The 26,288-nt window shown below is 44.2% G+C and overlaps 1 protein-coding gene across 2 annotated transcripts in view; it reads right to left on the reverse strand.

Moving 5' to 3' along the window:
* Positions 1–370: 370 nt before the first annotated feature.
* The window catches only part of LOC139373868 (hippocalcin-like protein 1), a 73,582-nt gene continuing 47,664 nt past the window's right edge, over positions 371–26,288 (reverse strand). For both annotated transcript variants that reach the window (XM_071114961.1, XM_071114962.1), the window contains 4 exons: positions 24,292–24,478; positions 10,931–11,212; positions 3,721–3,826; positions 371–3,106 (listed from right to left, as the gene is read on the reverse strand). In XM_071114961.1, the coding sequence (XP_070971062.1) occupies positions 3,009–3,106; positions 3,721–3,826; positions 10,931–11,212; positions 24,292–24,387 (582 nt within the window). In that variant the 5' untranslated portion in view covers positions 24,388–24,478 and the 3' untranslated portion in view covers positions 371–3,008. The remainder of the gene's footprint in view (positions 3,107–3,720; positions 3,827–10,930; positions 11,213–24,291; positions 24,479–26,288) is intronic.

Here is a 26,288-nt window from a genome sequence, read left to right on the forward strand (position 1 = left end):
GTGTGTGTTCACCATGTATTAATCATTAATTAACCATTTACTAATCATCAGTAAGGTCTTTTTGCAGCCCCTAATATAAAGTGAAAGCCATTTATGTAATAAATACGATATAACATGGAGTGAGCGGTGTAATTTGTCACAACATGATGGACATGCTGTTGGTAGACATTCCAGCAGTACCTGGCGATAGAACCAACGCACAACACAGGATGTTTAAGGAACTATATATACACATGTCTGAATAACTAGCTTCCTGACATTCATTTATATATTTTTATGTACATATTCTTATTCATTCCTTTACACTTGTGTGTGTATAAGGTGGTTGTTGTGTGAAATTGTTAGGTTAGATTTCTTGTTCGATATTACTGCGTGGTCGGAACTAGAAGCACAAGCATTTCGCTACACTCGCATTAACATCTGCTAACCGTGTGTATGTGACAAATACAATTTGATTTGACATTTACACATGTGGGAGTCATGATTAATACATGGCGAGAAAACGGTTTATAAATGGTTTATAAATTGTTTATTAATAGTTTATTACTAGTTTATTAATGGTTTATTAATAGTTTATTAATGGTTTATAAATGGTTTATTACCTACCCTTATACTAAAGTTTTACGGTGCGCTCATTCAGAGTCCTCTGGGCCTTGACTGTCACCAGTAGTGGAGTCTACAAGGTATAGGGCGTCACTTGGAATGCAACCTCTAAGTGATCTTTGCCTTAAAACAATTCCACTGTCTACTGTCTCGGTTAACACATTAAAAAGGAAGGTAGAACAGCACTGGGATAGAAATAATCAAGAACAGCACTGGGATAGAGATAATCAAGAACAGCACTGGGATATAGATCATCAAGAACAGCACTGGGATAGAGATAATCAAGTACAGCACTGGGATAGAGATAATCAAGAACAGCACTGGGATAGAGATAATCAAGACCAGCACTGGGACAGAGATAATCAAGAACAGCACTGGGATAGGGATAATTAAGACCAGCAGGGATAGAGATAATTAAGAACAGCAGGGATAGAGATCATTAATTAAGACCAGCAGGGATAGAGATAATATAGACCAGCAGGGATAGAGATAATCAAGACCAGCAGGGATAGAGATAATATAGACCAGCAGGGATAGAGATAATCAAGACCAGCAGGGATATAGATAATCAAGACCAGCAGGGATAGAGATAATCAAGGTTAGCTGGGATAGAGATAATCAAGACCAGCAGGGATAGAGATAATCAAGCCCTTAGTGTGTTGTGCTCTGTGTCTGGCAGAAGGCAGGAGGGAGGGGGTTTGTCCCAAAGTGACACACGCGCACAAGAGTGCGCAAAGACGGCATGTCGGTGTGTCTTCTGTGTGCGGTCTGGTAGGCTGATGTAAGAGTGCTGCTGAAGAAAGTAGAGCTATGAAATGGAACTGTTTTGTGATGGGGGTTTTCGTGTGTTGTTTTGTGCACCATGCAGTGAGGCGTGTGACGACGTGGCTACTGTACTTCACCGCTCAGCGATGCGATAAAGTGTTAAAATAACTAACTTTAAATACTTATATGACATATTAATAATAAACAACACGAATGTATAATACTGTTAAAGTTTAAAGCCTGGACATGCACACAAACTGTACACACATGCACACAAAAAAAACATACACACACACACACACACACACATACATGCGTGCATACACTCGTGGAGGCTCAAATTATATGATGTGTTGCTACTGGTTTCATTGATCAAATGCATTATGGAATCACCTGATATAAATATTCTAGAATATTCAAATTTTTCCCTTCCAACGCCGAATTTTGGAATCTCCACATTCCATCTTGGACAGAGCCGGACGGTTCCCAAAGACAAGTCCATGTCCATTTCTTTCTTTTTCTTTCAATGGATTCCTCTCCCGTACTGTGTTATAATCATCTTCAATGTCAAATCAAATCAAAAACAACAACAATGAAAATAAATAAAAACAAGTAAACAACACGAGGAAAACAATATTATGTACCAAAAAAAAAATATAACAATAAAACAGTTAAATGAATCAATAATAACAATACATTTATAACATCAGTAATAAAAACCCAATAGCTTTCTTTACCGCGGTGAAAGATCATATATCAGAAACATCACAACTTCCTGTCCCGGTCCCATGTTCCCTCTATGAACAAACGAGTAGGCAATTCCCATAGTGGATCAGAGCAAACAATACATCTACATGATACTGCCTTCTGAATGCAACAGGAGTTATAAAGACAGATATAATGTATATATATATACTTGCCTATTCATTTCGTATAATGTCATATACACATGTATATACACATAAATATGGATATGAAAGTGGAAGAGGATTGGAGGAGCTGTGCCTTAATTGGAGGGAAACGGAATCTTTTGAACAGAATGATTAGAACACAGATGGCTCATGCATGGTTCTCAGGATGGAATGTTCCCTTCATTATCTTCCCAAAAATAAACAGACTTTGTAAAAATGGCAGACGGACTTTCTGACGTTGTGAGGCAGCGGAGCTCAGCATTCTTCTGGAATTCCATCCCATTCTTCTGGAATTCCATCCCATTCTTCTGGAATTCCATCCCATTCTTCTGGAATTCCATCCCATTCTTCCAGAATTCCATCCCATTCTTCCAGAATTCCATCCCATTCTTCCGGAATTCCATCCCATTCTTCCGGAATTCCATCCCATTCTTCCAGAATTCCATCCTTCCGGATCCAGAGAGAGACAGTAAAACGCATCGGACAACGGCTTGTTTTTTGTATTCTCAGTTGTCGTATCATCTTCTGAATAATAATGTATGCATGTCCCTTATTTCCTTAAAAAAAAAAGTAAAGTAAAATGATCATGATTTTTGCTTTATCTCCTTTTAAAACTCTTCCTCCATCTTGTACACCAAAAATACATGAGTGATGAGAACCATCATAAACTAATTGGAGTTACTATTTCCATAGCAATCAGGGTGGGCATGGCAGGCCAGGTGGGCGGGGTTAGAACTGGGAGGCGGAGCTGGGGTCACACTGGAGTAGCCGCACGATAGAGGGATCACTTTTGGCACCTTTAATGAACTCTTCCAGTGACAGTTTACCTGGGGGGATAGAGAGAAAAGGGAAAGAGGGAAGTGTGTGAGAGAGGGAGAGAGAGAGAGAGAGAGAGAGAGAGAGAGAGAGAGAGAGAGAGAGAGAGAGAGAGAGAGAGAGAGAGAGAGAGAGAGAGACAGAGAGAGAGAGGGAGAGAGAGAGAGAGAGAGAGAGAGAGAGAGAGAGAGAGAGAGAGAGGGAGAAAGAGAGAGAGAGACAGAGAGGGAGAGAGAGAGAGAGAGAGAGAGAGAAAGGGAGAGAGAGAGAGAGAGAGAGAGAGAGACAGAGAGTGAGAGAGAGAGAGAGAGAGAGAGAGAGAGAGACAGAGAGAGAGAAAGTGAGAGAGAGAGAGAGAGAGAGAGAGAGAGAGAGAGACAGAGATACAGAGAGCGAGAGAGAGAGACAGAGAGTGAGAGAAAGAAAAAAAGATACAGGGAGGGGAATGTTAAAAGGAGAACAGAGAGGAGGAAGAGAAAGCAATAGGAGAACAGGAATTGAAAGAGTACACGGAATAATTGAAATACTGACACAAATACTGCTCAGACATTCTCAAAACTGTAACATGACAGTGATCCCCACCCATTCTCCCCCATCCCTTGTCCCCCCCCCCCCCCCCTCTCACCATCATTATTGAGGTCCATCTGTCTGAAGATCTTGTCTGTTCTCTTCTCCGGCGTGGCCTCATCCTCCGGCATCTTCATCACAGATGACACCATCTTATAAATGGCCTGAGGAGAGAGGGAGGGAGCAAGTAAGCTAGGGAGGTAGGGAGAGGGATGGAGAGAGGTAGGGAGAGGGATGGAGGTAGGGAGAGGGAGAGAGAGAGGTAGGGAGAGGGATGGAGGTAGGGAGAGGGATGGAGGTAGGGAGAGGGTGAGAGAGAGGTAGGAAGAGGAATGGAGAGAGGTAGGGAGAGGGATGGAGGTAGGGAGAGGGAGAGAGAGAGGTAGGGAGAGGGATGGAGAGAGGGAGAGAGAGAGAGGTAGGGAGAGGGATGGAGGTAGGGAGAGGGATGGAGGTAGGGAGAGGGATGGAGGTATGGAGAGGGATGGAGGTAGGGAGAGGGAGAGAGAGAGGTAGTGAGAGGGATGGAGGTAGGGAGAGGGATGAAGGTAGGGAGAGGGATGGAGGTAGGGCGAGGGATGGAGGTAGAGAGGCAGGGAGAGGGAGAGAGGTAGGGAGAGGGATGGAGGTAGAGAGGGAGGGAGAGGGAGGGAGGTAGGGAGAGGGATGGAGGTAGAGAGGGAGGGAGAGGGAGGGAGGTAGGGAGAGGGATGGAGGTAGAGAGGGAGGGAGAGGAAGGGAGGTAGGGAGAGGGATGGAGGTAGAGAGGGAGGGAGAGGGATGGAGGTAGGGAGAGGGATGGAGGTAGGGAGAGAAAGGTAGGTAGGGAGAGGGAGGGAGGTAGAGAGGGAGGGAGGTAGGGAGAGGGAGAGAGAGAGGTAGAGGTAGAGAGGTAGGGAGAGGGGTAGGTAGGGGGAGGGAGGTAGGTAGGGAGAGGGAGGGAGGTAGGGAGAGGGAAATAGGGAGGGAGAGGGAGGGAGGTAGGGAGAGAGAAAGAGGGAGGGAGAGGGAGGTAGGTAGGGAGGGAGAGAGGTAGGGAGAGGGAGGCAGGTAGGGAGATAGAGAGAGGTAGGGAGGTCAGGAGGGAGAGGTAGAGAGCCACTTCTTCTTGTTTTTATCTGATAGGAGTAGAACCCGGTGTGGTCTTCTGCTGCAACAGCCCGTCTGTGACAAGGATCGATGAGGTGTGCTTTCCCGAGATGCCGTTCTGCACACCACTGTTGTACTGCGCCGTTATTTTCCTGTTTGTGGCCCATCTGTTAGCCCTATTCTTGCCATTCTTGCCATGTTTTCGCCCACAGCTGCTGACTGGATGTTGTTTTGTTTGTCGCACCGAAACAGGAAACCCCAGACAGTGCCGTGCGTGAAAAGTCCAGGAAGTCAGTCGTTTCTGAGATCCTGGATCCGGCATGCCCGGCGCCGAACGATCCTACCACGCTCAAAAGTCGCTTAGGTCACTAGTTTTGCCCCATTCTAACGTTCGAATGATGTCTGCCTGTTTTAATAAGCAACTACGGACATGTGACTCACTGTCTGTAGGAGTGATCATTTTCAGTGAACGGTATGATAAGCCAGTGTAGGATAATAATAGCAATAGTTAAATAGGATAGGACTTGACTAGAATGCAGTATATACATATGAATTGGGTAAAACAGTGTGTAAACCAGTGTTACATACAGTGGGGCAAAAAAGTATTTAGTCAGCCACCAATTGTGCAAGTTCTCCCACTTAAAAAGATGAGAGAGGCCTGTAATTTCATCATCATAGGTACACTTCAACTATGACAGACAAAATGATAAAACATTTCCAGAAAATCACATTGTAGGATTTTTAATGAATTTATTTGCAAAATATGGTGGAAAATAAGTATTTGGTCACCTACAAAAAAGCAAGATTTCTTCTTTAAGAGGCTCCTCTGTCCTCCACTCGTTACCTGCATTAATGGCACCTGTTTGAACTTGTTATCAGTATAAAAGACACCTGTCCACAACCTCAAAGAGTTACACTCCAAACTCCACTATGGCCAAGACCAAAGAGCTGTCAAAGGACACCAGAAACAAAATTGTAGACCTGCACCAGGCTGGGAAGACTGAATCTGCAATAGGTAAGCAGCTTGGTTTGAAGAAATCAACTGTGGGAGCAATTATTAGGAAATGGAAGACATACAAGACCACTGATAATCTCCCTCGATCTAGGGCTCCACGCAAGATCTCACCCCGTGGGGTCAAAATGATCACAAAAATCCCAGAACCACACGGGGGGACCTAGTGAATGACCTGAAGATAGCTGGGACCAAAGTAACAAAGCCTACCATCAGCAAGGGCATTGAAGATGAAACGTGGCTGGGTCTTTCAGCATGACAATGATCCCAAACACACCACCCGGCAACGAAGAAGTGGCTTCGTAAGAAGCATTTCAAGGTCCTGGAGTGGCCTAGCCAGTCTCCAGATCTCAACCCCATAGAAAATCTTTGGAGGGAGTTGAAAGTCCGTATTGCCCAGCAACAGCCCCAAAACATCACTGCTCTAGAGGAGATCTGCATGGAGGAATGGGCCAAAATACCAGCAACAGTGTGTGAAAACCTTGTGAAGACTTACAGAAAACGTTTGACCTCTGTCATTGCCAACAAAGGGTATATAACAAAGTATTGAGATAAACTTTTGTTATTGGCCAAATACTTATTTTCCATCATAATTTTCAAATAAATTCATAAAAAATCCTACAATGTGATTTTCTAATTTTGTCTGCCATAGTTGAAGTGTACCTATGATGAAAATTACAGGCCTCTCTCATCTTTTTAAGTGGGAGAACTTGCACAATTGGTGGCTGACTAAATATTTTTTTTGCCCCACTGTGTAACTATGTACATAGGGCAGCATTCTCTAATGTACAGGGCAGGATACTGGGCGGATGCCGGCTAGTGGAGACAGTCTGATGGCCTGGAGATAGAAGCTGTTTCTCAGTCTCTTTGTCCCAGCTTTGATGCACCTGTACTGTCTCCATCTTCTAGATGGTAGCGGGGTGAACAGGCAGTGGCTCGGGTGGCTGAGGTCCTTAATGATCTACTAGATGGTAGCGGGGTGAACAGGCAGTGGCTCGGGTGGCTGAGGTCCTTAATGATCTACTTCGCCTTCCTGTGACACCGAGTGCTGTAGATGTCCTGAAGAGCAGGCAGTGTGCCTCCGATGATGAGTTGGGCTGATCACACCACCCTCTGGAGAGCAGACGGTGCAGTTGCCGTACCAGGCGGTGATACAGCCCGACAGGATGCACTCAATGGTGCTTCTATAGAAGTTTCTGAGGGTCTTGGGGGCCAAGCATAATTTCTTCAGCCTCCTGAAGTTGAAGAGGAGCCGTTGCACCTTCTTCAACACACTGTCTGCGTGAATGGAACATTTCAGATTGTCCAGTGATTTGCACTTGAAGCTTTTCACCCTCTCTTCTGTTTACAGTGTAACTCCCTTCTCTCTCTCTATAGCTAGCTCTCTCTCTCTCCCCACCCCCTTCATCACCCCACATCCATCTCCCTCTCTCTCTATAGCTAGCTCTCTCTCTCTCGCCACCCCCTTCATCACCCCTCATCCATCTCTCTCTCTCTCAATCCCGCCATCCTCAGTGATAATATCTTGGCCTCTCCCTCTCCTTGCCTCCCCCTCCCCTCCCTTCTCCTCTCTCCTTTTCTTATTTCCTCTTTCTCGCCTCCTTTCCTCTCCCTCTCTCCTCCCTCTCCTCTCCTCTCCCCTGTCTCTCCTCCTCTCATTCAGCAAAGCAGAACCTCAGTGAGCCCGGGGATAATCCCAGTATTCTGCACACTCAGGGATAAACCCTGGTTAAATTTAACTCACTAATCCTGGAGCACACAGCGCTTGCAACCATACTGCTTTCAGTACAATACAGAACCATCTCTCTCTTTCTTTTCCCCATTTTAATCTATTCTCTCCACCCATTTTCCTTCTCTTTCTCAAACTTTCCCTATATCTATGTACCCCAATCTGTCTCTCTCTCACTCTCTCTTGTAACTGTCTCCTAAACTGGTATCGACTTCCCAGTTCCAACAAAAACTCTAAAGAACCACACAACACCGTAATTCCCGACCCCAAATATTCATGACCAACCCTACGTAACCTCTTCACTGGCCAGCTAACGAAACAATGTTCCTTCGAGCCATCTGACGAATAAAAACAAATAAAAAAAAATAAAAACTACATTCTGTATTAAATCCTGATTGTGTTGTGTTTCCACTTCACTCGGTCTGCTCCACTTAGATCCTAAGAATCTGTCACTTGACACTAGCATCTCCAACAACCACGCTAACAGCAAACGATGCAACGGTCAGCCCTTCCTTCTATTGGATTGTGCGGCCAAAACAATCTCCCCACTAGGGGGCAGACTTCTTCACTTCTATCTGTCAATCTGAGAATCCGTTGCATTATTTATTGTCATTATTGTCACCAAAGCCCCATATACTACCCACCACTGCGACCTGTACGCTCTCGTTGGCTGGCCCTCGCTTCATACTCGTCGCCAAACCCACTGGCTCCAGGTCATCTACAAGACCCTGCTAGGTAAAGTCCCCCCTTATCTCAGCTCGCTGGTCACCATAGCAGCACCCACCTGTAGCTCGCGCTCCAGCAGGTATATCTCTCTGGTCACCCCCAAAACCAATTCTTACTTTGGCCGCCTCTCCTTCCAGTTGTCTGCTGCCAATGACTGGAACGAACAACAAAAATCTCTGAAACTGGAAACACTTATCTCCCTCACTAGCTTTAAGCACCAGCTGTCAGAGCAGCTCACAGATTACTACACCTGCACATAGCCCATCTATAATTTAGCCCAAACAACTACCTCTCCCCTACTGTATTTATTTATTTATTTAGCTCCTTTATTTCTATCTCTACTTTGCACATTCTTCCACTGCAAATCAACCATTCCAGTGTTTTACTTGCTATATTGTATTTACTTCGCCACCATGGCCTTTTTTTTGCCTTTACCTCCCTTCTCACTTCATTTGCTCACATCGTATATAGACTCATTTTTCTACTGTATTATTGACTGTATGTTTGTTTTACTCCATGTGTAACTCTGTGTCGTTGTTTGTGTCGAACTGCTTTGCTTTATCTTGGTCCAGGTCGCAATTGTAAATGAGAACTTGTTCTCAACTTGCCTACCTGGTTAAATAAAGGTGAAATAAATCAAATAAAATCAATTTGTCCAGATTTTTACCATACGACAGCATTAGTCCTAATCCCTTATACAGGGATGGTTTGAGGTGAACGGTTTCAGTACAGTTGTAGCAGTAAGATAGTGGATGCAACCAACCAAGCGATGAGCTTAAAGCTTTCAGTTCGATAGTAACACACTAAGGGTGAAAAGTCAAGCGCTAAACCGATCAAGCGATGAGGTGAACGGTTTCAGTTCAGTTGTTGCAGTAAGATAGTGGATGCAACCGATCAAGCGCTAAACCGATCAAGCGATGAGGTTAAAGCTTTCAGTTCAGTTGTAGCAGTAAGATAGTGGATGCAACCGATCAAGCGATGAGGTTAAAGCTTTCAGTTCAGTTCGATAGTAACACACTAACAATGAAAAGTTTGAGAACACCTACTCATTCAAGGGTTTTTCTTTATTTTTTAAAAAACTATTTTCTACATTCTAGAATAACAGTGAAGACATCAAAACTAGAGTGTGCAAATTTGTTTAACACTTTTTTTGCTACTAGATGATTTCATATGTGTTATTTTATAGTTTTGATGTCTTCACTGTTATTCTACAATGTAGAAAATAGTACAAATAAAGAAAAACCCTTTAAAACATTTGACTGATAGTACATTAAACAGATTAAATTTACAATGGTTGCAGCTGTTAAACTAGTTGTTGACATGCTTTTGGGTTCATTTTAAGGTTAAAGGTTTTAATACAGTAGGATAGTAGTATAATTAAGGAATATGGCCTGAAGGGGTGTGGTATATGGCCTGAAGGGGTGTGGTACATGGCCTGAAGGGGTGTGGTATATGGCCTGAAGGGGTGTGGTATATGGCCTGAAGGGGTGTGGTATATGGCCTGATACACCACTGCTAAGGGATGGTCTTAGGCATGAGGTGACGCGGAGTGCCTGGATAGTCCTAAACCGTGGTATATTGGCCATATATCACAACCCCCAGAGGTGCCTTATTGCTATTAAAAAAACTGATTATCAACGTCATGAGAGCAGTAATAAAGTATGTTTTTTTGTCACGCTCGTGGTATATGGTCTGATATACCACTGCTTTCAGCCAATCAGCATTCAGGGTTTGAACCACCCAGTTTATAATATAATAATATATATAAGACTTTACTGTTGTATTGTATATTTTCAGGATGTCCAAATGGTCACTGACCGGTAATTCTCAGAGTAAAAGGGACAGTACTAGTCTCACGCCATACGACAGAGGGTTGAACGCATAATTCTGTTAACACTCTCGCTTCCTAAATGCCGACGTTGCAAAGATTCTACTTTTATTTTCTATCTATCTAAATACAAAGCTGGAATCACCCAGGTCATGGTTTTAAAAAGGCTTATTTTTTTAGGAAAGTTACTTTTTTCTTTCTCTTCGCGTGATAATCTGGCCAATGACACATAGAGCGGGGTGGTGATGACGGCCCAGTACAGTCACTGGGACCGTGCTGCCACTCATCCAGGACATCTACTACTTGGAAGTACGAGCTGTTCACTCCCTTACCGTCTGGCCGACAGTAAGGGAGTGAACAGCTCGTGGCTGTGGGGCGTGGGGTCCTTGATTATGTTTGGGGTCTGTCACCCTATGGGCCCTAGTGAAATTCTCCTGTAGGATCTCCATCATGACTGATATGTCTATTCTCCTGTAGGATCTCCATCATGACTGATATGTCTATTCTCCTGTAGGATCTCTATCATGACTGGTGTGTCTATTCTCCTGTAGGATCTCCATCATGACTGGTGTGTCTATTCATCAATCAATCAAACTGAAATGTAATTCATAAATCCCTTTTTCACATCAGCAGTGCTTTACAGAAACCAGGCCTAAAACCCCAAAGAGCAAGCAATGCAGAAGAAGAAGCACGATGGCTAAGAACAACTACCTAGAAGGCAGGAACCTAGGAAGAAACCTAGAGAGGAAGCAGGAGGAAGTATTCAACCACGTTTAAATGAGAAACATTGATTACTAAAACGAGCTGGGCAAGCTGGAGCAGAAACTGAAGTGGACCTCCTCACCTGTACGACCTCCACCAGGACTACAAATCCCATGTCTCACCTGTACGATCTCCAACATCTCATCACGGCTGATGTACCCATTCCCATCCAGGTCATACATGCTGAAGGCCCACTTCAGTTTCTGCTCCAGCTTTCCCCGTGACGTGACACTCAGCGCGATGATGAACTCCCGGAAGTCGATGGTGCCGTCGTTGTTGGTGTCAAACGTTCGGAAGACGTGCTCGGCGAACTTGGAGGCATCTCCGTACGGGAAGAAGTTGGCGTAGATCTTCTTGAACTCCTCCACGTTCAGGTTGCCGCTGGGACAGTCCTTCAGAAAGCCCTAAGGAGAGAACAGAGAGAGAGAGACAGAGAGAGAGAGTGTGAGAAAGAGAGAACAGAGAGAGAGAGAGAGAGTGTGAGAAAGAGAGAACAGAGAGAGAGAGAGACAGAGAGAGAGAGTGTGAGAAAGAGAGAACACAGAGAGAGAGAGACAGAGAGAGAGAGTGTGAGAAAGAGAGAACAGAGAGAGAGAGAGAGTGTGAGAAAGAGAGAACAGAGAGAGAGAGACAGAGAGAGAGAGTGTGAGAAAGAGAGAACAGAGAGAGAGAGAGACAGAGAGAGAGAGTGTGAGAAAGAGAGAACAGAGAGAGAGAGAGACAGAGAGAGAGAGTGTGTGAGAAAGAGAGAACAGAGAGAGAGACAGAGAGAGAGAGTGTGAGAAAGAGAGAACAGAGAGAGAGAGATAACAGGGATAGGGAACAGAGAAAGAGAGAACAGAGAGAGAGAGAAGCGAGAGAGAGAGAACAGAGAGAGAACAGAGAGAACAGAGAGAGAGAGAGACAGAGAGAGAGAGTGTGTGAGAAAGAGAGAACAGAGAGAGAGACAGAGAGAGAGAGTGTGAGAAAGAGAGAACAGAGAGAGAGAGATAACAGGGATAGGGAACAGAGAAAGAGAGAACAGAGAGAGAGAGAAGTGAGAGAGAGAGAACAGAGAGAGAACAGAGAGAACAGAGAGAGAGAGAGAGAACAGAGAGAGAACAGAAAGAGAGAGAGAGAGACCTTTTGTAGCCCTCGGTCCATTGCCAACCCCAGCAGATAGTACATCATTCTCTGAAAACAGACTTTATGTCCAGCATCCATCAAGTTCCAGGTTTTATTAGTCATATTTACAGTATACCCACAGTACACACCATCCAACCCAATGTTGACTTGCATGTTCCCTCTTAACAACTAAACAACAATAAGAACATATAACATTTAAGAAGAGGAACTTAAAGTAAATGGCTCAGTAGAATATAACATTTTCAATATAAATACAATAAAATAATAAACATTTGAGCACAAGTATAAATCAAATCAAATGTGATTTGTCACATACAGGTGTAGACTAACAGTGAAATGCTTATTATTAAACTTATGGATCCTTTTCCAAACAATACAGAGTTAAGATAAAGATGTATTTTTTTTAAATACATAAACAAATGAATATAGTAACACGAGGAATAAATACACAGTGAACAACGAATAATAATAACAAATAAAAGTAACAAATCAAATCGAATTGTATTTCTTACATACGCCTAATACAACATGCTGTAGACCTGTAACTCCCTGTCGAAGGCCATGCAGCTAAAACGCGGCAGAGTTTTTAAACTTCGTTTCTATTGAACATGCCATACAAATAAATATATTTTAATTGATTATATGAAGAGTGCCTTGGTCCTCCTTTCTTTCTGATGACCGTGAAATGCTTCCTTCAGAGACCTTACAAGCCCAACATGAAGTAGAAAGTACCATGGCTATATACAGGAAGTAGAAAGTACCATGGCTATATACAGGAAGTAGAAAGTACCATGGCAAAATACAGGAAGTAGAAAGTACCATGACTATATACAGGAAGTAGAAAGTACCATGGCTATATACAGGAAGTAGAAAGTACCATGGCAAAATACAGGAAGTAGAAAGTACCATGGCTATATACAGGAAGTAGAAAGTACCATGGCTATATACAGGAAGTAGAAAGTACCATGGCTATATACAGGAAGTAGAAAGTACCATGGCTATATACAGGAAGTAGAAAGTACCATGGCTATATACATGGAGTACCAGCACCGAGTGAATGTGCAGGGGTACGCTATAATTGAGGTAGCTTTGAACATATATACAGCGCCTTCAGAAAGTATTCAGACCCCTTGACTTTTTCCACATTTTCTTACATTACAGCCTTATTCTAAAATGGATGAAAAAAAGTAATAAATCCTCATCAATCTACACACAATTCCCTATTTTTGCAAATGTATCAAAAATAAAAACATAAATACTTTATTTCATAAGCATTCAGACCCTTTGCTATGAGTGCATCCTGTTTTCATTGATCATCCTTGAGATGTTTCTACAACTTGATTGGAGTCCACCTGTGGAAAATTCTATTGATTGGACATGATTTGGAAAGGCACACACCTGTCTATATAAGGTCCCATAGTTGACTGTGAAAGTCAGAGCAAATACCAAGTCATGAGGTTGAATTAATTGTCCGTAGAGCTCCGAGACAGGATTGTGACGAGGCACAGATCTGGGGAAGGGCACCAACGATGTCTACAGCATTGAAGGTCCCCAAGAACACAGTGGCCTCCATAATTCTTAAATGGAAGAAGTTTGGAACAACCAAGACTCTTCCTAGAACTGCCCACCCAGCCAAACTGACCAATCAGGGGGAGAAGGGCCTTGGTCAGGGAGGTTCGCCAAGAACCTGATGGTCACTCTGACAGAGCAAAGTTTGTGGTCATACGCACATCCTTAAAGACATAGGTGCTGGGCTAATGAAGAATACTAGTATAGAACAACTCCCTGACAGAGCTCCAGAGTTCATCTGTGGAGATGGGAGAACCTTCCAGAAGGACAACCATCTCTTTACCAATCATGCCTTTATGGTAGAGTGGCCAAGGAGAAGCCACTCCTCAGTAAAAGGCACATGACAGCCCGCTTGGAGTTTGCCAAAAGGGACCTAAAGGACTCTCAGACCATGAGAAACAAGATTCTCTGGTCTGATGAAACCAAGATTGAACTCTTTGCCCTGAATGCCAAGCATCATGTTTGTAGGAAACCTGGCACCAACCCTACGGTGAAGCATGGTAGTGGCAGAATCATGCTGTGGGGATGTTTTTCAGTGGCAGGGACTGGGAGACCAGTCAGGATCGAGGGAAAGGTAAACAGAGCAAAGAACAGAGAGATCCTTGGTGAAAACCTGCTTTGGAGCGCTCAGGACCTCAGACGGGTTCACCTTCCAACAGGACAACGACCCTAAGCACACAGCCAAGATAACGCAGGAGTGGCTTCGGGACAAGTCTCTGAATGTCCTTGAGTGGCCCAGTCAGAGCCCGGATTTGAACCTGATCGAGCATCTCTGGAGAGACCTGAAAATCAATCAAATCAAATGTATTTATAAAGCCCTTCGTACATCAGCGGATATCTCAAAGTGCTGTACAGAAACCCAGCCTAAAACCCCAAACAGCAAGCAATGCAGGTGTAGAAGCACGGTGGCTAGGAAAAACTCCTTAGACAGGAAGGCACCTAGGAAGAAACCTAGAGAGGAACCAGGCTATGAGGGGTGGCCAGTCCTCTTCTGGCTGTGCCGGGTGGAGATTATAACAGAACATGGCCAAGATGTTAAAATGTTCATAAATGACCAGCATGGTCTAATAATAATAATCACAGTGGTTGTTGAGGGTGCAACAGGTCAGCACCTCAGGAGTAAATGTCAGTTGGCTTTTCATAGCTGATCAATAGCTGTGCAGCAACGCTCCCCCTCCAACCTGACAGAGCTTGAGAGGATCTGCAGAAAATAATGGGAGAAACTCCCCAAATACAGGTATGCCAAGCTTGTAGCTTGTGTGTGTGTGTGTGTGTGTGTGTATCTGTGTGTGTGTGTGTTTGTGTGTGTGTGTAGCTTGTGTATGTGTCTCAGCAGTCTGAGCCCAGAGGGGGCCATGATGCCATTTGGGATGCAATCCCAGCCTGTTGATGAAGAGGATGGGTAGAGGAAGAGGACAGATAGGCGACAGCTCCATATGCTTGTTGTTAAGTTGCACAGGGCACCATGATGTTTCTTCCATCATGAGAAGATTTCTGGTCCAAATCTCAGCATGATAAGACGACAGTTGGCTGATGAACTACCTCATCACTGAACGCACGTGTGTGTGTGTGTGTGTGTGTGTGTGTGTGTGTGTGTGTGTGTGCGTGTGCATGTGCGTGCGCGTGTGTCTGTGTCTGTGTGTGTGTGCGCGTGTGTCTGTGCGTGTGCGTGTGCTCGTGCGCGTGTGCGTGTGTGTCTGTGTGTGTGTGTGTGTGTGTGTGTGTGTGTGTGTGGTTTTCTGAATGGATTAATACATGTATGAATAAGTGCTGTTGTACATATGGCTCCATTACCACCCGTCTGACCTCTGGGATTAGGGGTTTGGGGTTAGGGGTAAGGGGTTAGGGGTAAGGGGTTGGGGGTAAGGGGTTTAGGGGTTAGGGGTAAGGGCTAAATGGTTAGGGGTTAGGGGTAAGGGGTAAGGGCTAAATGGTTAGGGGTAAGGGGTTAGGGGGAAGGGGTTAGGGTTAGGGTTAGGGTTAGGGGTAAGGGGTGAGGGGTAAGGGGTTTAGGGGTTAGGGGTTAGGGGTTAGGGGTTTAGGGTTAGGGTTAGGGGTAAGGGCTAAATGGTTAGGGGTTAGGGGTAAGGGCTAAATGGTTAGGGGTTAGGGGTAAGGGGTAAATGGTTAGGGGTTAGGGGTTAGGGGTAAGGGGTAAGGGGTTAGGGGTTAGGGGTAAGGGGTTAGGGTTAGGGGTTAGGGGTAAGAAGTTAGGGGTTAGGAGTTAGGGGTAAGGGCTAAATGGTTAGGGGTTAGGGGTAAGGGGTTAGGGGTAAGGGGTTAGGGGTAAGGGGTAAGGGGTTAGGGGTGAGGGGTAAGGGGTTAGGGGTGAGGGGTGAGGGGTGAGGGGTGAGGGGTGAGGGGTAAGGGGTTAGGGGTGAGGGGTACAGGGTTAGGGGTAAGGGGTTAGGGGTACGGGGTACGGGGTAAGGGGTACGGGGTAAGAGGTTAGGGGTTAGGGGTAAGGGGTAAGGGGTTAGGGGTTAGGGGTAAGGGGTAAGGGGTACAGGGTTAGGGGTTAGGGGTATGGGGTTAGGGGTTAGGGGTAAGGGGTTAGGGGTTAGGGGTATGGGGTTAGGGGTTAGGGGTATGGGGTTAGGGGTTAGGGGTAAGGGGTTAGTGGTTAGGGGTAAGGGGTTAGGGGTTAGGGGTAAGGGGTTAGGGGTTAGGGGTAAGGGCTTAGGGGTACGGGGTAAGGGGTTAGGGGTAAGGGCTTAGGGGTAAGGGGTTAGGGGTAAGGTCACAAAACATTCTGCCGAGCTCCCTACCACTAGAATGAACCATATGCATCTTCTAGCGATCTACTGATAGGACAGGCACCTGTCAGTCACAAAGCAACCAATGACATGGAAACATTTCTGGTATGATAGTCTGCTGTCTGTCCCGCCTCCTGGTGCCTGTTGGCAGTGTGATTGGTTGCAGTCGTATTTCTTTACACAGAGGAGGGGGGAGAGCATGATGCTCCTGCATCTTCTCTTTCAGTGAATTTCAGGGCTTTACAGTGCCACCATTTTACACCCCCCCCCCCCCCCCCAAAAAAAAATAAAAAATAAAAATAAAATAAATTGGACGTGATACCTGAAAATGTATTTATAGCAAAACTATTTGCTGCCATAGCTATTAATTATTGCCACTGTTTTGTTTCATAGCTGGTAGCTAATCAACACAAAGAGTCATAGAAATAATAATAATTTCCAATTTCTAAGCAAAGAACTACATATCGAGTCCCATATATCCCACCTCGCACGCAGAAACAGTGCCGGGAATAAACTCATATCCCCGAGGACTGGTTCGTACCTAAAACATCCTCCATTCAGGCTCCAAAGGCGTTGATTTCCTCCTTAACTAGATTTAAACCAAGTTTAAACCAAGTTTAATTCTCCTGCTGACTTCATTGGTGGTCAGAGATTCTGTCACAATCGTGTGTATAGGTGGCAGGGAAGTCAGGCGCAGGAGAATTAAACGTGATAAAATTGAATAATTTAATAAAACAAAACATAACTCCGAAACCATAAATACAAATAAAAAAAATTGGGTACGAGGACCCGTCACGCACCAAATACAAAACAACACGAACTGGACATAAAACAATCTTTGACAAAGACATGATGGGAAACAGAGGGTTAAATATACAACAGGTAATGAATGGGATTAAAACCAGGTGTGTGGGAAGACAAGACAAAACCAGTGGAAAATGAAAAATGGATCAATGATGGCTAGAAGACCGGTGACGTCGACCGCCGAGCACCGCCCCGAACAAGAGGCATTGACTTCGGCAGAAGTCATGACAAGCAGTGAATTTCAAACACAGATTTAACCACAAAGAGGTTTTTCAATGCCTCGCAAAGAAGGGCACCTATTGGTAGATGGGTAAAAAAAAGCAGACATTGAATATCCCTTTGAGCATGGTGAAGTTATTAATTACACTTTGGTGTAATGATGGTGAATCAATACACCCAGTCACTACAAAGATACAGGAATCTTTCCTAACTCAGTTGCCGGAGAGGAAGGAAACTGCGTTTAATGGCTGTGATAGGAGAAAACCGAGGATAGATCAACAACATTGTAGTTGCGCCACAATAATAACCTAAATGACAGAGTGAAAATAAGGAAGCCTGTAAAGAATGAAAATATACCAAAACATTTATCCTATTTGCAACAAGGCACTAAAGTAATACTGTACGAAATGTGGCAAAAAAAAATCTATTTATGTTCTGAATAAAAGAGTTATGTTTAAGGCAAATCCAACGCAACACCTCACTGAGTCCCACTATTCATATTTTCAAGCATGGTGGTGGCTGCCTCATGTTATGGGTATGTTTGTCATCGGCAAGGACAAGGGAGTTTTTTTTAGGATGAAATTGAACGAAATAGAGCAAAGCACAGACAAAATCCTAGAGGAAAACCTGGTTCAGTCTGCTTTCCAACAGATACTGGGAAACAAATTCACCTTTCAGCAGGACAATAGCCTAAAACAGAAGGCTAAATCTACACTGGTGTTGCTTACCAAGAAGACAGAGAATGTTCCTGAGTGGCTTAATTACAGTTTTGACTTAAATTGGCTTGAACATCTATGGCAAAGCTTTAATTTCTAGAAATGATCAACAACCAACTTGACAGAGCTTGAAGCATTTTTTAAAAGAACAATGTGCAAATATTCTACAATCCAGGTGTGCAAAACTGAAACCATATCATGACTAAGACTTGGCATCTATAAGGTCTTATTAATGCATACATCTAAGCAATGACATGAGATAAATATATATATATATATATTAAACACAAAACTAGTCAAAAGTTTGGACATCCAAAAAGACTCACAGCTGTAATCGGTGCCAAAGGGTGTGAATACTTATGTAAATGAGATATGTCTATGATCAATTTGGAATAAACGTTCACTTCATCATTATGGGGTATTGTGTGTAGATGGGTGAGATACAAAATAAAAAACGGATCCATTTTGAATTCAGGCTGTAAAACAAAATGTGAAATAAGTCAAGAGGTATGAATACTTTCTGAAGGCCCTGAAGTTAAAACCTCTTAAAGATAGGGCTGACTACTGCCCCCTTTGGAGGAATTGCGTGCCCATAGTAAACAGAAAAAAAATCTGTCAAAAATTGCTAACATATGCATATAATGATGATAATTCTAAAACCGTTCAAATTATGTCTGTATGTAAAGCAGAACTCTCAGGGCAGCCATTCTCCCAAACTCTCTCTTGTCATCATGAAAATTGGGCCAACTTTGACGTCATCGCCCACACCCTTCCCAACCAGCTACAGATCTGGGAACAGTTTCTATCTGTTCAGCGCGGTGTCTTCTTTCAGTGGGGCCTGTCTTTGTGAGAATCACGCGCTCCCTCGACTTTTGGCGAGCTGAAACCTTCGGGTCACGCGAAAATACATGTACTTTCATGCGCGCGTCGGGTCCGGAGCTCTCTTTCTTCCAGGACTGACCAAACGATGTCGGGTTGTCTGTTCGAGACAAGGATTGTTTTGCACGTTTAGAACATGCTAAAGCTTGATTCTGCACTTAGTTTGACCAGTTTAGTCGACATATAATATGTCATTTTGAAGTTTTGATGCGCGTCCACTAGAATTTTGCCTGCGTTTCAACCGGAATTTGTCGCGTTTGATAACCTAAAGACACAGACTTGAAAACCAAACGCACTTTTTGGTAAGTATAACTCCTTCCACGTCTTCTGATCGAAGAACATCAAAGGTAAGGGAATATTTATGTGGTAATTTTGGGTTTCTGTGGACTCCAAGATAGAGGAGACATAATGCTAATTTCTGAGCGCCGTCTCATATTATAGCCTAGTGAACGAATTCTGTAACGTTAAAAATAAATGTAACACAGCGGTTGCATTAAGAAGAAGTGTATCTTTCTATCTATATGTAGAACATGTATATTTAGTCAAAGTTTATGATGTGTATTGCTTGTTATCTGACGTTATCTGCCGGAGCTATCATAATTTCTCCGGACATCCGAGTAGCATTTTGTGAACATGGCGTCATTGTAAACAGAGATTTATGGATATAAATAGCATATTATTGAACAAAACATAAATGTACTGTGTAACATGTCCTATTACTGTCATCTGATGAAGATTTTCAAAAGGTTAGTGAATAATTTTTATTTTATTCCTGCGTTTGTTGATAGCATGTTTTGGCTATTCAAATGAGCTGTGTCTTTGGTGGTGGTTTGACATAAATATGTGCTATGTTTTCGCCGTAAAACATTTTAGAAATCTGACTTGCTGGCTAGATGAACAAGGTGTTTATCTTTCATTTGAGCTATTGGACTTGTTAATGTGTGGAGGTTAAATATTTCGAAGAATATTTTTTGCATTCCGTGCGCCACCGTTCAAGCTGAACGTGGGAGGGGTTGTTCCCAAAAGGGAACCCTACCCCGTCAACAGGTTAAGGCATTTGGATAAAAAATGGAATTCAGATATTATAATCATATTAGGACAAGCTACAAAGTGACCACTGATTCCATGTCTATTTACATTAGGCCAGCAGCTACTAAGGTGCAGGGTTGAGTAACCGGGTGGTAGCCGACTAGTGACAGTGACAAAGTTCCGGGCAGGGTACTGGGTGGAGGCCGACTAGTGACAGTGACTAAGTTCAGGGCAGGGTACTGGGTGTAGGCCGGCTAGTGATGGCATTTGCCTGGGGCGCTGTGCGCACTGTGAGTGAAGTGCTAAAATATTCATTTTTAGAAGAGTACAGGCATAGAAGTTGGTCTAATTTAACCAAAAGCCTACTAAAGTGTGACTTTGTCCTTCTGTTTCCTGGCTATTTAAATTGTTTTGTTCACACACTAGGTTGTTAATCAACGATAGTTTGAGTTTGCTTAACTGCTACGAGCATAGGGATAATTTAATCTCCGATAGACAGAACCTGTGTGAAGCTAGCCACAATAAGGATTAGCCACAATAGTCCTACGCAGTTACCATACCAGGCGGTGATGCAACCGGTCTCTATGGTGCAGCAGTATAACTTGTTTGAGGATCTGAAGAACCAAATCTTCAGTCTCCTAAGGGGGAAACAGTTGTTGTCGTACCCTCTTCACAACAGTCTTGGTGTGTTTGGACCATGATAGTTCGTTGGTGATGTGGACACCAAGGAACTTGAAACTCTCGACCCACTCCACTCCAGTCCCGTTGATGTTAACGGGGGCCTGTTCGGCCCGTCTTTTCCTGTAGTCCACGATCAGCTCCTTTGTCTTGTTCACATTGAGGGAGAGGTTGTTGTCCTGGCACCACACTGCCAGTTCCCTGACCTCCTCCCTATAGGCTGTCTCATCATTGTCAGTGATCAGGCCTACCACTGTTATGCCGTCAGCAAATTTAATGATGTTGTTGGAGTCTTGTTTGGCCACACAGTCGTGGGTGAACAGAGAGGACAGGAGGGGACTAAATACGCATCCCGGAGGTTCCCCACTGTTGAGGATCAGCGTGGCAGATGTGTAGTTACCTACCCTTACCACCTGGGGGCGGCCCATCAGGAAGTCCAGGATCCAGTTGCAGAGGGAAGTGTTTAGACTCAGGGTCCTTAGCTTAGTGATGAGCTTCGTGGGCACTATGGTATTGAACGCTGAGCTGTAGTTAATGACCAGAATTTTCACATAGCTGTTCCTGTCCAGGTGGGAAAGGGCAGTGTGGAGTGCGATTGAGATTGCGTCATCTGTGGATCTGTTGGGGCGGTATGCGAATTGGAGTGGGTCTAGGGGATGCTGTTGATGTGAGCCATAACCAGCCTTTCAAAGCACTTCATGGCTACAGACGTGAGTGCTACGGGGCGCTAATCATTTAGACAGTTTACCTTCGCTTTCTTGGACACAGGGACTATGGTGGTCTGCTTGAAACATGTTGGTATTACAGACTCGGTCAGGGAGAGGTTGGTCCGCGCATGCTTAGATTACACCTCCTGGTAATCCATCTGGCCCCGCGGCTTTTTGAATGTTGACCTGTTTAAAGGTCTTGCTCACATCGGCTACCGAGAGCATTATCACACAGTCCTCCAGAACAGCTGGTGCTCTCGTGCATGCTTCATGATTCATGCATTTAGCTCGTCTGGTAGGCTCGCATCACTGGGCAGCTCACGTCTGGGTTTCCCTTTGTAGTCCGTAATAGTTTTTAAGCCCTGCCACATCCCACGTGCGTCAGAGCCGGTGTAGTAAGATTCAATCTAAATCCTGTGTTTGACTCTTTGCTTGTTTGATGGTTCGTCTGAGGGCATAGCGGGATTTCATATAAGTGTCCGCATTAGTCTCCCGCTCCTTGAAATTGGCAGCTCTAGCCATTAGCTAAATGTGGCTGTTGCCTGTAATCCATGGCTTCTGGTTGGGATATGTACGTACAGTCACTGTGGGGACGACGTCACCAATGCACTTATTGATGAAGGCGATGGCTGAGGTGGTATACTCCTCAATGCCATTGGATGAATCCCGGAACATATTCCAGTCTGTGCAAAACAGTCCTGTAGCTTAGCATCAGCGTCATCTGACCACTTCTGTATTGAGCGAGTCACTGGTACTTCCTGCTTAATTTTTTGCTTGTAAGCAGGAATCAGTAGGATATACTTATGGTCAGATTTGCCAAATGGAGGGCGGGGGAGAGCTTTGTACTCATCTCTGTGTGTGGAGTAAAGGTGGTCTAGAGTTATTTTTCCTCTGGTTAAACATCTCATCCATTCTAGAGGGACTTAGATTTGCATAGTCCCTTTATTTATCTGTCATAGGAGATTGAGGGTAAGAGGTTAAATATCATATACCATAGATAAAAGATGCAATTTAAAGAGCTGATTATTCCAGTATGTATCGTTTCAGTCGTGGTTTCCCTGGTTATTCCAGTATGTATCGTTTCAGTTGTGGTTTCCCTGGTTATTCCAGTATGTATCGTTTCAGTTGTGGTTTCCCTGGTTATTCCAGTATGTAGTGGTTTCCCTGGTTATTCCAGTATGTTTCTTATTGGTGGTTTCCCTGGTTATTCCAGTATGTATCGTTTCAGTCGTGGTTTCCCTGGTTATTCCAGTATGTTTCTTATTAGTAGTGGTTTCCCTGGTTATTCCAGTATGTTTCTTATTAGTCGTGGTTTCCCTGGTTATTCCAGTATGTATCGTTTCAGTCGTGGTTTCCCTGGTTATTCCAGTATGTTTCTTATTAGTAGTGGTTTCCCTGGTTATTCCAGTATGTTTCTTATTAGTAGTGGTTTCCCTGGTTATTCCAGTATGTTTCTTATTAGTAGTGGTTTCCCTGGTTATTCCAGTATGTATCGTTTCAGTAGTCGTGGTTTCCCTGGTTATTCCAGTATGTATCGTTATTAGTCGTGGTTTCCCTGGTTATTCCAGTATGTTTCTTATTAGTAGTGGTTTCCCTGGTTATTCCAGTATGTATTCCTCTTATTAGTCGTGGTTTCCCTGGTTATTCCAGTATGTATCGTTTCAGTCGTGGTTTCCCTGGTTATTCCAGTATGTTTCTTATTAGTAGTGGTTTCCCTGGTTATTCCAGTATGTTTCTTATTAGTAGTGGTTTCCCTGGTTATTCCAGTATGTTTCTTATTAGTAGTGGTTTCCCTGGTTATTCCAGTATGTATCGTTTCAGTCGTGGTTTCCCTGGTTATTCCAGTATGTATCGTTTCAGTCGTGGTTTCCCTGGTTATTCCAGTATGTATCGTTTCAGTCGTGGTTTCCCTGGTTATTCCAGTATGTATCGTTTCAGTCGTGGTTTCCCTGGTTATTCCAGTATGTATCGTTTCAGTCGTGGTTTCCCTGGTCTGAAAAGGCCAGGGATGAACACCTGTTGGAGATTAGGAATAAGGTCTATCTGTCTGTCCACTGTCACCTTATACCACTATATTAGGAATAAGGTCTAGCTGTCTGTCTGCTGTCACCTTCTACCACTATATTAGGAATCAGGTCTATCTGTCTGTCTGCTGTCACCTTCTACCACTATATTAGGAATAAGGTCTAGCTGTCTGTCTGCTGTCACCTTCTACCACTATATTAGGAATCAGGTCTATCTGTCTGTCTGCTGTCACCTTCTACCACTATATTAGGAATCAGGTCTAGCTGTCTGTCTGCTGTCACCTTCTACCACTATATTAGGAATCAGGTCTATCTGTCTGTCTGCTGTCACCTTCTACCACTATATTAGGAATCAGGTCTATCTGTCTGTCTGCTGTCACCTTCTACCACTATATTAGGAATAAGGTCTATCTGTCTGTCTGCTGTCACCTTCTACCACTATATTAGGAATCAGGTCTATCTGTCTGTCTGCTGTCACCTTCTACCACTATATTAGGAATAAGGTCTATCTGTCTGTCTGCTGTCACCTTCTACCACTATATTAGGAATAAGGTCTATCTGTCTGTCTGCTGTCACCTTCTACCACTATATTAGGAATCAGGTCTATCTGTCTGTCTGCTGTCACCTTCTACCACTATATTAGGAATCAGGTCTATCTGTCTGTCTGCTGTCACCTTCTACCACTATATTAGGAATAAGGTCTATCTGTCTGTCTGCTGTCACCTTCTACCACTATATTAGGAATCAGGTCTATCTGTCTGTCTGCTGTCACCTTCTACCACTATATTAGGAATCAGGTCTATCTGTCTGTCTGCTGTCACCTTCTACCACTATATTAGGAATAAGGTCTATCTGTCTGTCTGCTGTCACCTTCTACCACGATGTTAGAGTTATGATTACGGTGTGCGTGGGTATTTGTCTGTGAGTTTGCATGCGTACATCTGTGTGTGTGTGTGTGTGTGTGTGTGTACACTAACCTTGTACCACTCCTGTAGTTCGTGGTCGGAGAACTCGGTGTTCTCTCTCAGGTCCTGAAGCATCTCCGGCCTCAGCTTGCTGTTCTGTTTCCCCATGGCAACGACGCAACACCGTGGCGAAACACACTTGGTCTCTGAGACGATGGACTACAGCGGTAACAACACCTACCAGGTCCCTGGTCACAACCTGCCAATCACAGAGCAGAGAAGAGAGGGAGAGGGCGTGAGCAACCAATAACAGACTAGAGAGAAAAGGGCGGCAATCAATTAAATCAGGAAGCAATCTGAAACCAAATAATTAACTGGAGAAGTGTCTATGGGCTGTAGCCATGACGACTGGTGTATATGCCGTCCAATCAAAGGTCATCCCTACAGTTGTAGAGAGACAGCCAAAGATCAGTGACCAATACAAGGCCACCTACCTCCTAGTATGTACTGTCATCCATTACAACTAAAGTCAGTCAAATAAAAAATCTGACACTTTGAGCCTGGGATTCGAACTGTGTAGCAACATCTTGTAGCGTTTTACACAAAATGCAATGGTATTACAATCGCTGGGCGAAAAGGTTCAATATCAGGGGATATCTTTATCGATACAATTCTAGATATCTGACATGTTATTAGATATATGGAGTAGACATGCTCTAGATATGCATGTCCTTAGTTTCATCGACGGAGCTAAGATATTCTACATAATGGGAATGTTTCTACATGTATCCAATGTGGACCACAGAAAAATCCCTGCTACTTTATGAGTCATCATTTAAATCATATTCAGTAGTAGGATACAAGGCATGGAAAGGCAAACATCATCATAATTTAATCCAAGTTGCTATTTCCAAAGAACATCTCTGCTATTTCTGTTTTTTTTTATTTTAAATGCAGCATAGCAAATCCAGAACTCCAATCACAACACCTGTTTTCTGTAGAGATGCAAACGTAGGAGAATCTTGCAAAATATATGCCTGCCCTGTTTGTTACGGACGGTGGATGCCGATTGGGTCGTCATCAACTTTCCCTCAGAGTACAGATCCAATGTGGTGACAGTGTTGGTGCATATTTCATGCATAAATACATAAATCATGCATAAATGCATAAATCATGCATAAATCATGCATAAATGCATAAATCATGCATAAATGCATAAATCATGATTCAAAATTGTGTCGATATTGCAAGAAAATATGGCTACCTGCCTCCCCTCCAATCTAACCACTAGGCTACCTGCCTCCTCTACACTCTAACCACTAGGCTACCTGCCTCCTCTACACTCTAACCACTAGGCTACCTGCCGCCTCTACTCTCTAACCAGTAGGCTACCTGCCTCCTCTACACTCTAACCACTAGGCTACCCTGCCACCTCTACACTCTAACCACTAGGCTATCCTGCCTCCTCTACACTCTAACCACTAGGCTACCTGCCTCCTCTACACTCTAACCACTAGGCTCCTCTACACTCTAACCACTAGTACCTGCCTCCTCTACACTCTAACCACTAGGCTACCCTGCCGCCCCTCCACTCTAACCACTAGGCTACCTGACACCCCATACACTCTAACCACTAGGCTACCCTGCCGCCTCTACACTCTAACCACTAGGCTACCCTGCCGCCCCTCCAATCTAACCACTAGGCTACCCTGCCGCCTCTACACTCTAACCACTAGGCTACCCTGCCGCCTCCACACTCTAACCACTAGGCTACCCTGCCACCTCTACACTCTAACCACTAGGCTACCCTGCCACCTCTACACTCTAACCACTAGGCTACCCTGCCGGCTCTACATTCTAAACACTAGGCTACCCTGCCACCTCTACACTCTAACCACTAGGCTACCCTGCAGCCCCTACACTCTAACCACTAGGCTACCCTGCCGCCTCTCCACTCTAACCACTAGGCTACTCTGCCGCCTCTACACTCTAACCACTAGGCTACCCTGCCGCCTCTACACTCTAACCACTAGGCTACCCTGCCGCCTCTCCACTCTAACCACTAGGCT

Source organism: Oncorhynchus clarkii, chromosome 18 (assembly GCF_045791955.1).
Source record: "Oncorhynchus clarkii lewisi isolate Uvic-CL-2024 chromosome 18, UVic_Ocla_1.0, whole genome shotgun sequence".
In the NCBI taxonomy this organism is placed as follows: domain Eukaryota; kingdom Metazoa; phylum Chordata; class Actinopteri; order Salmoniformes; family Salmonidae; genus Oncorhynchus; species Oncorhynchus clarkii.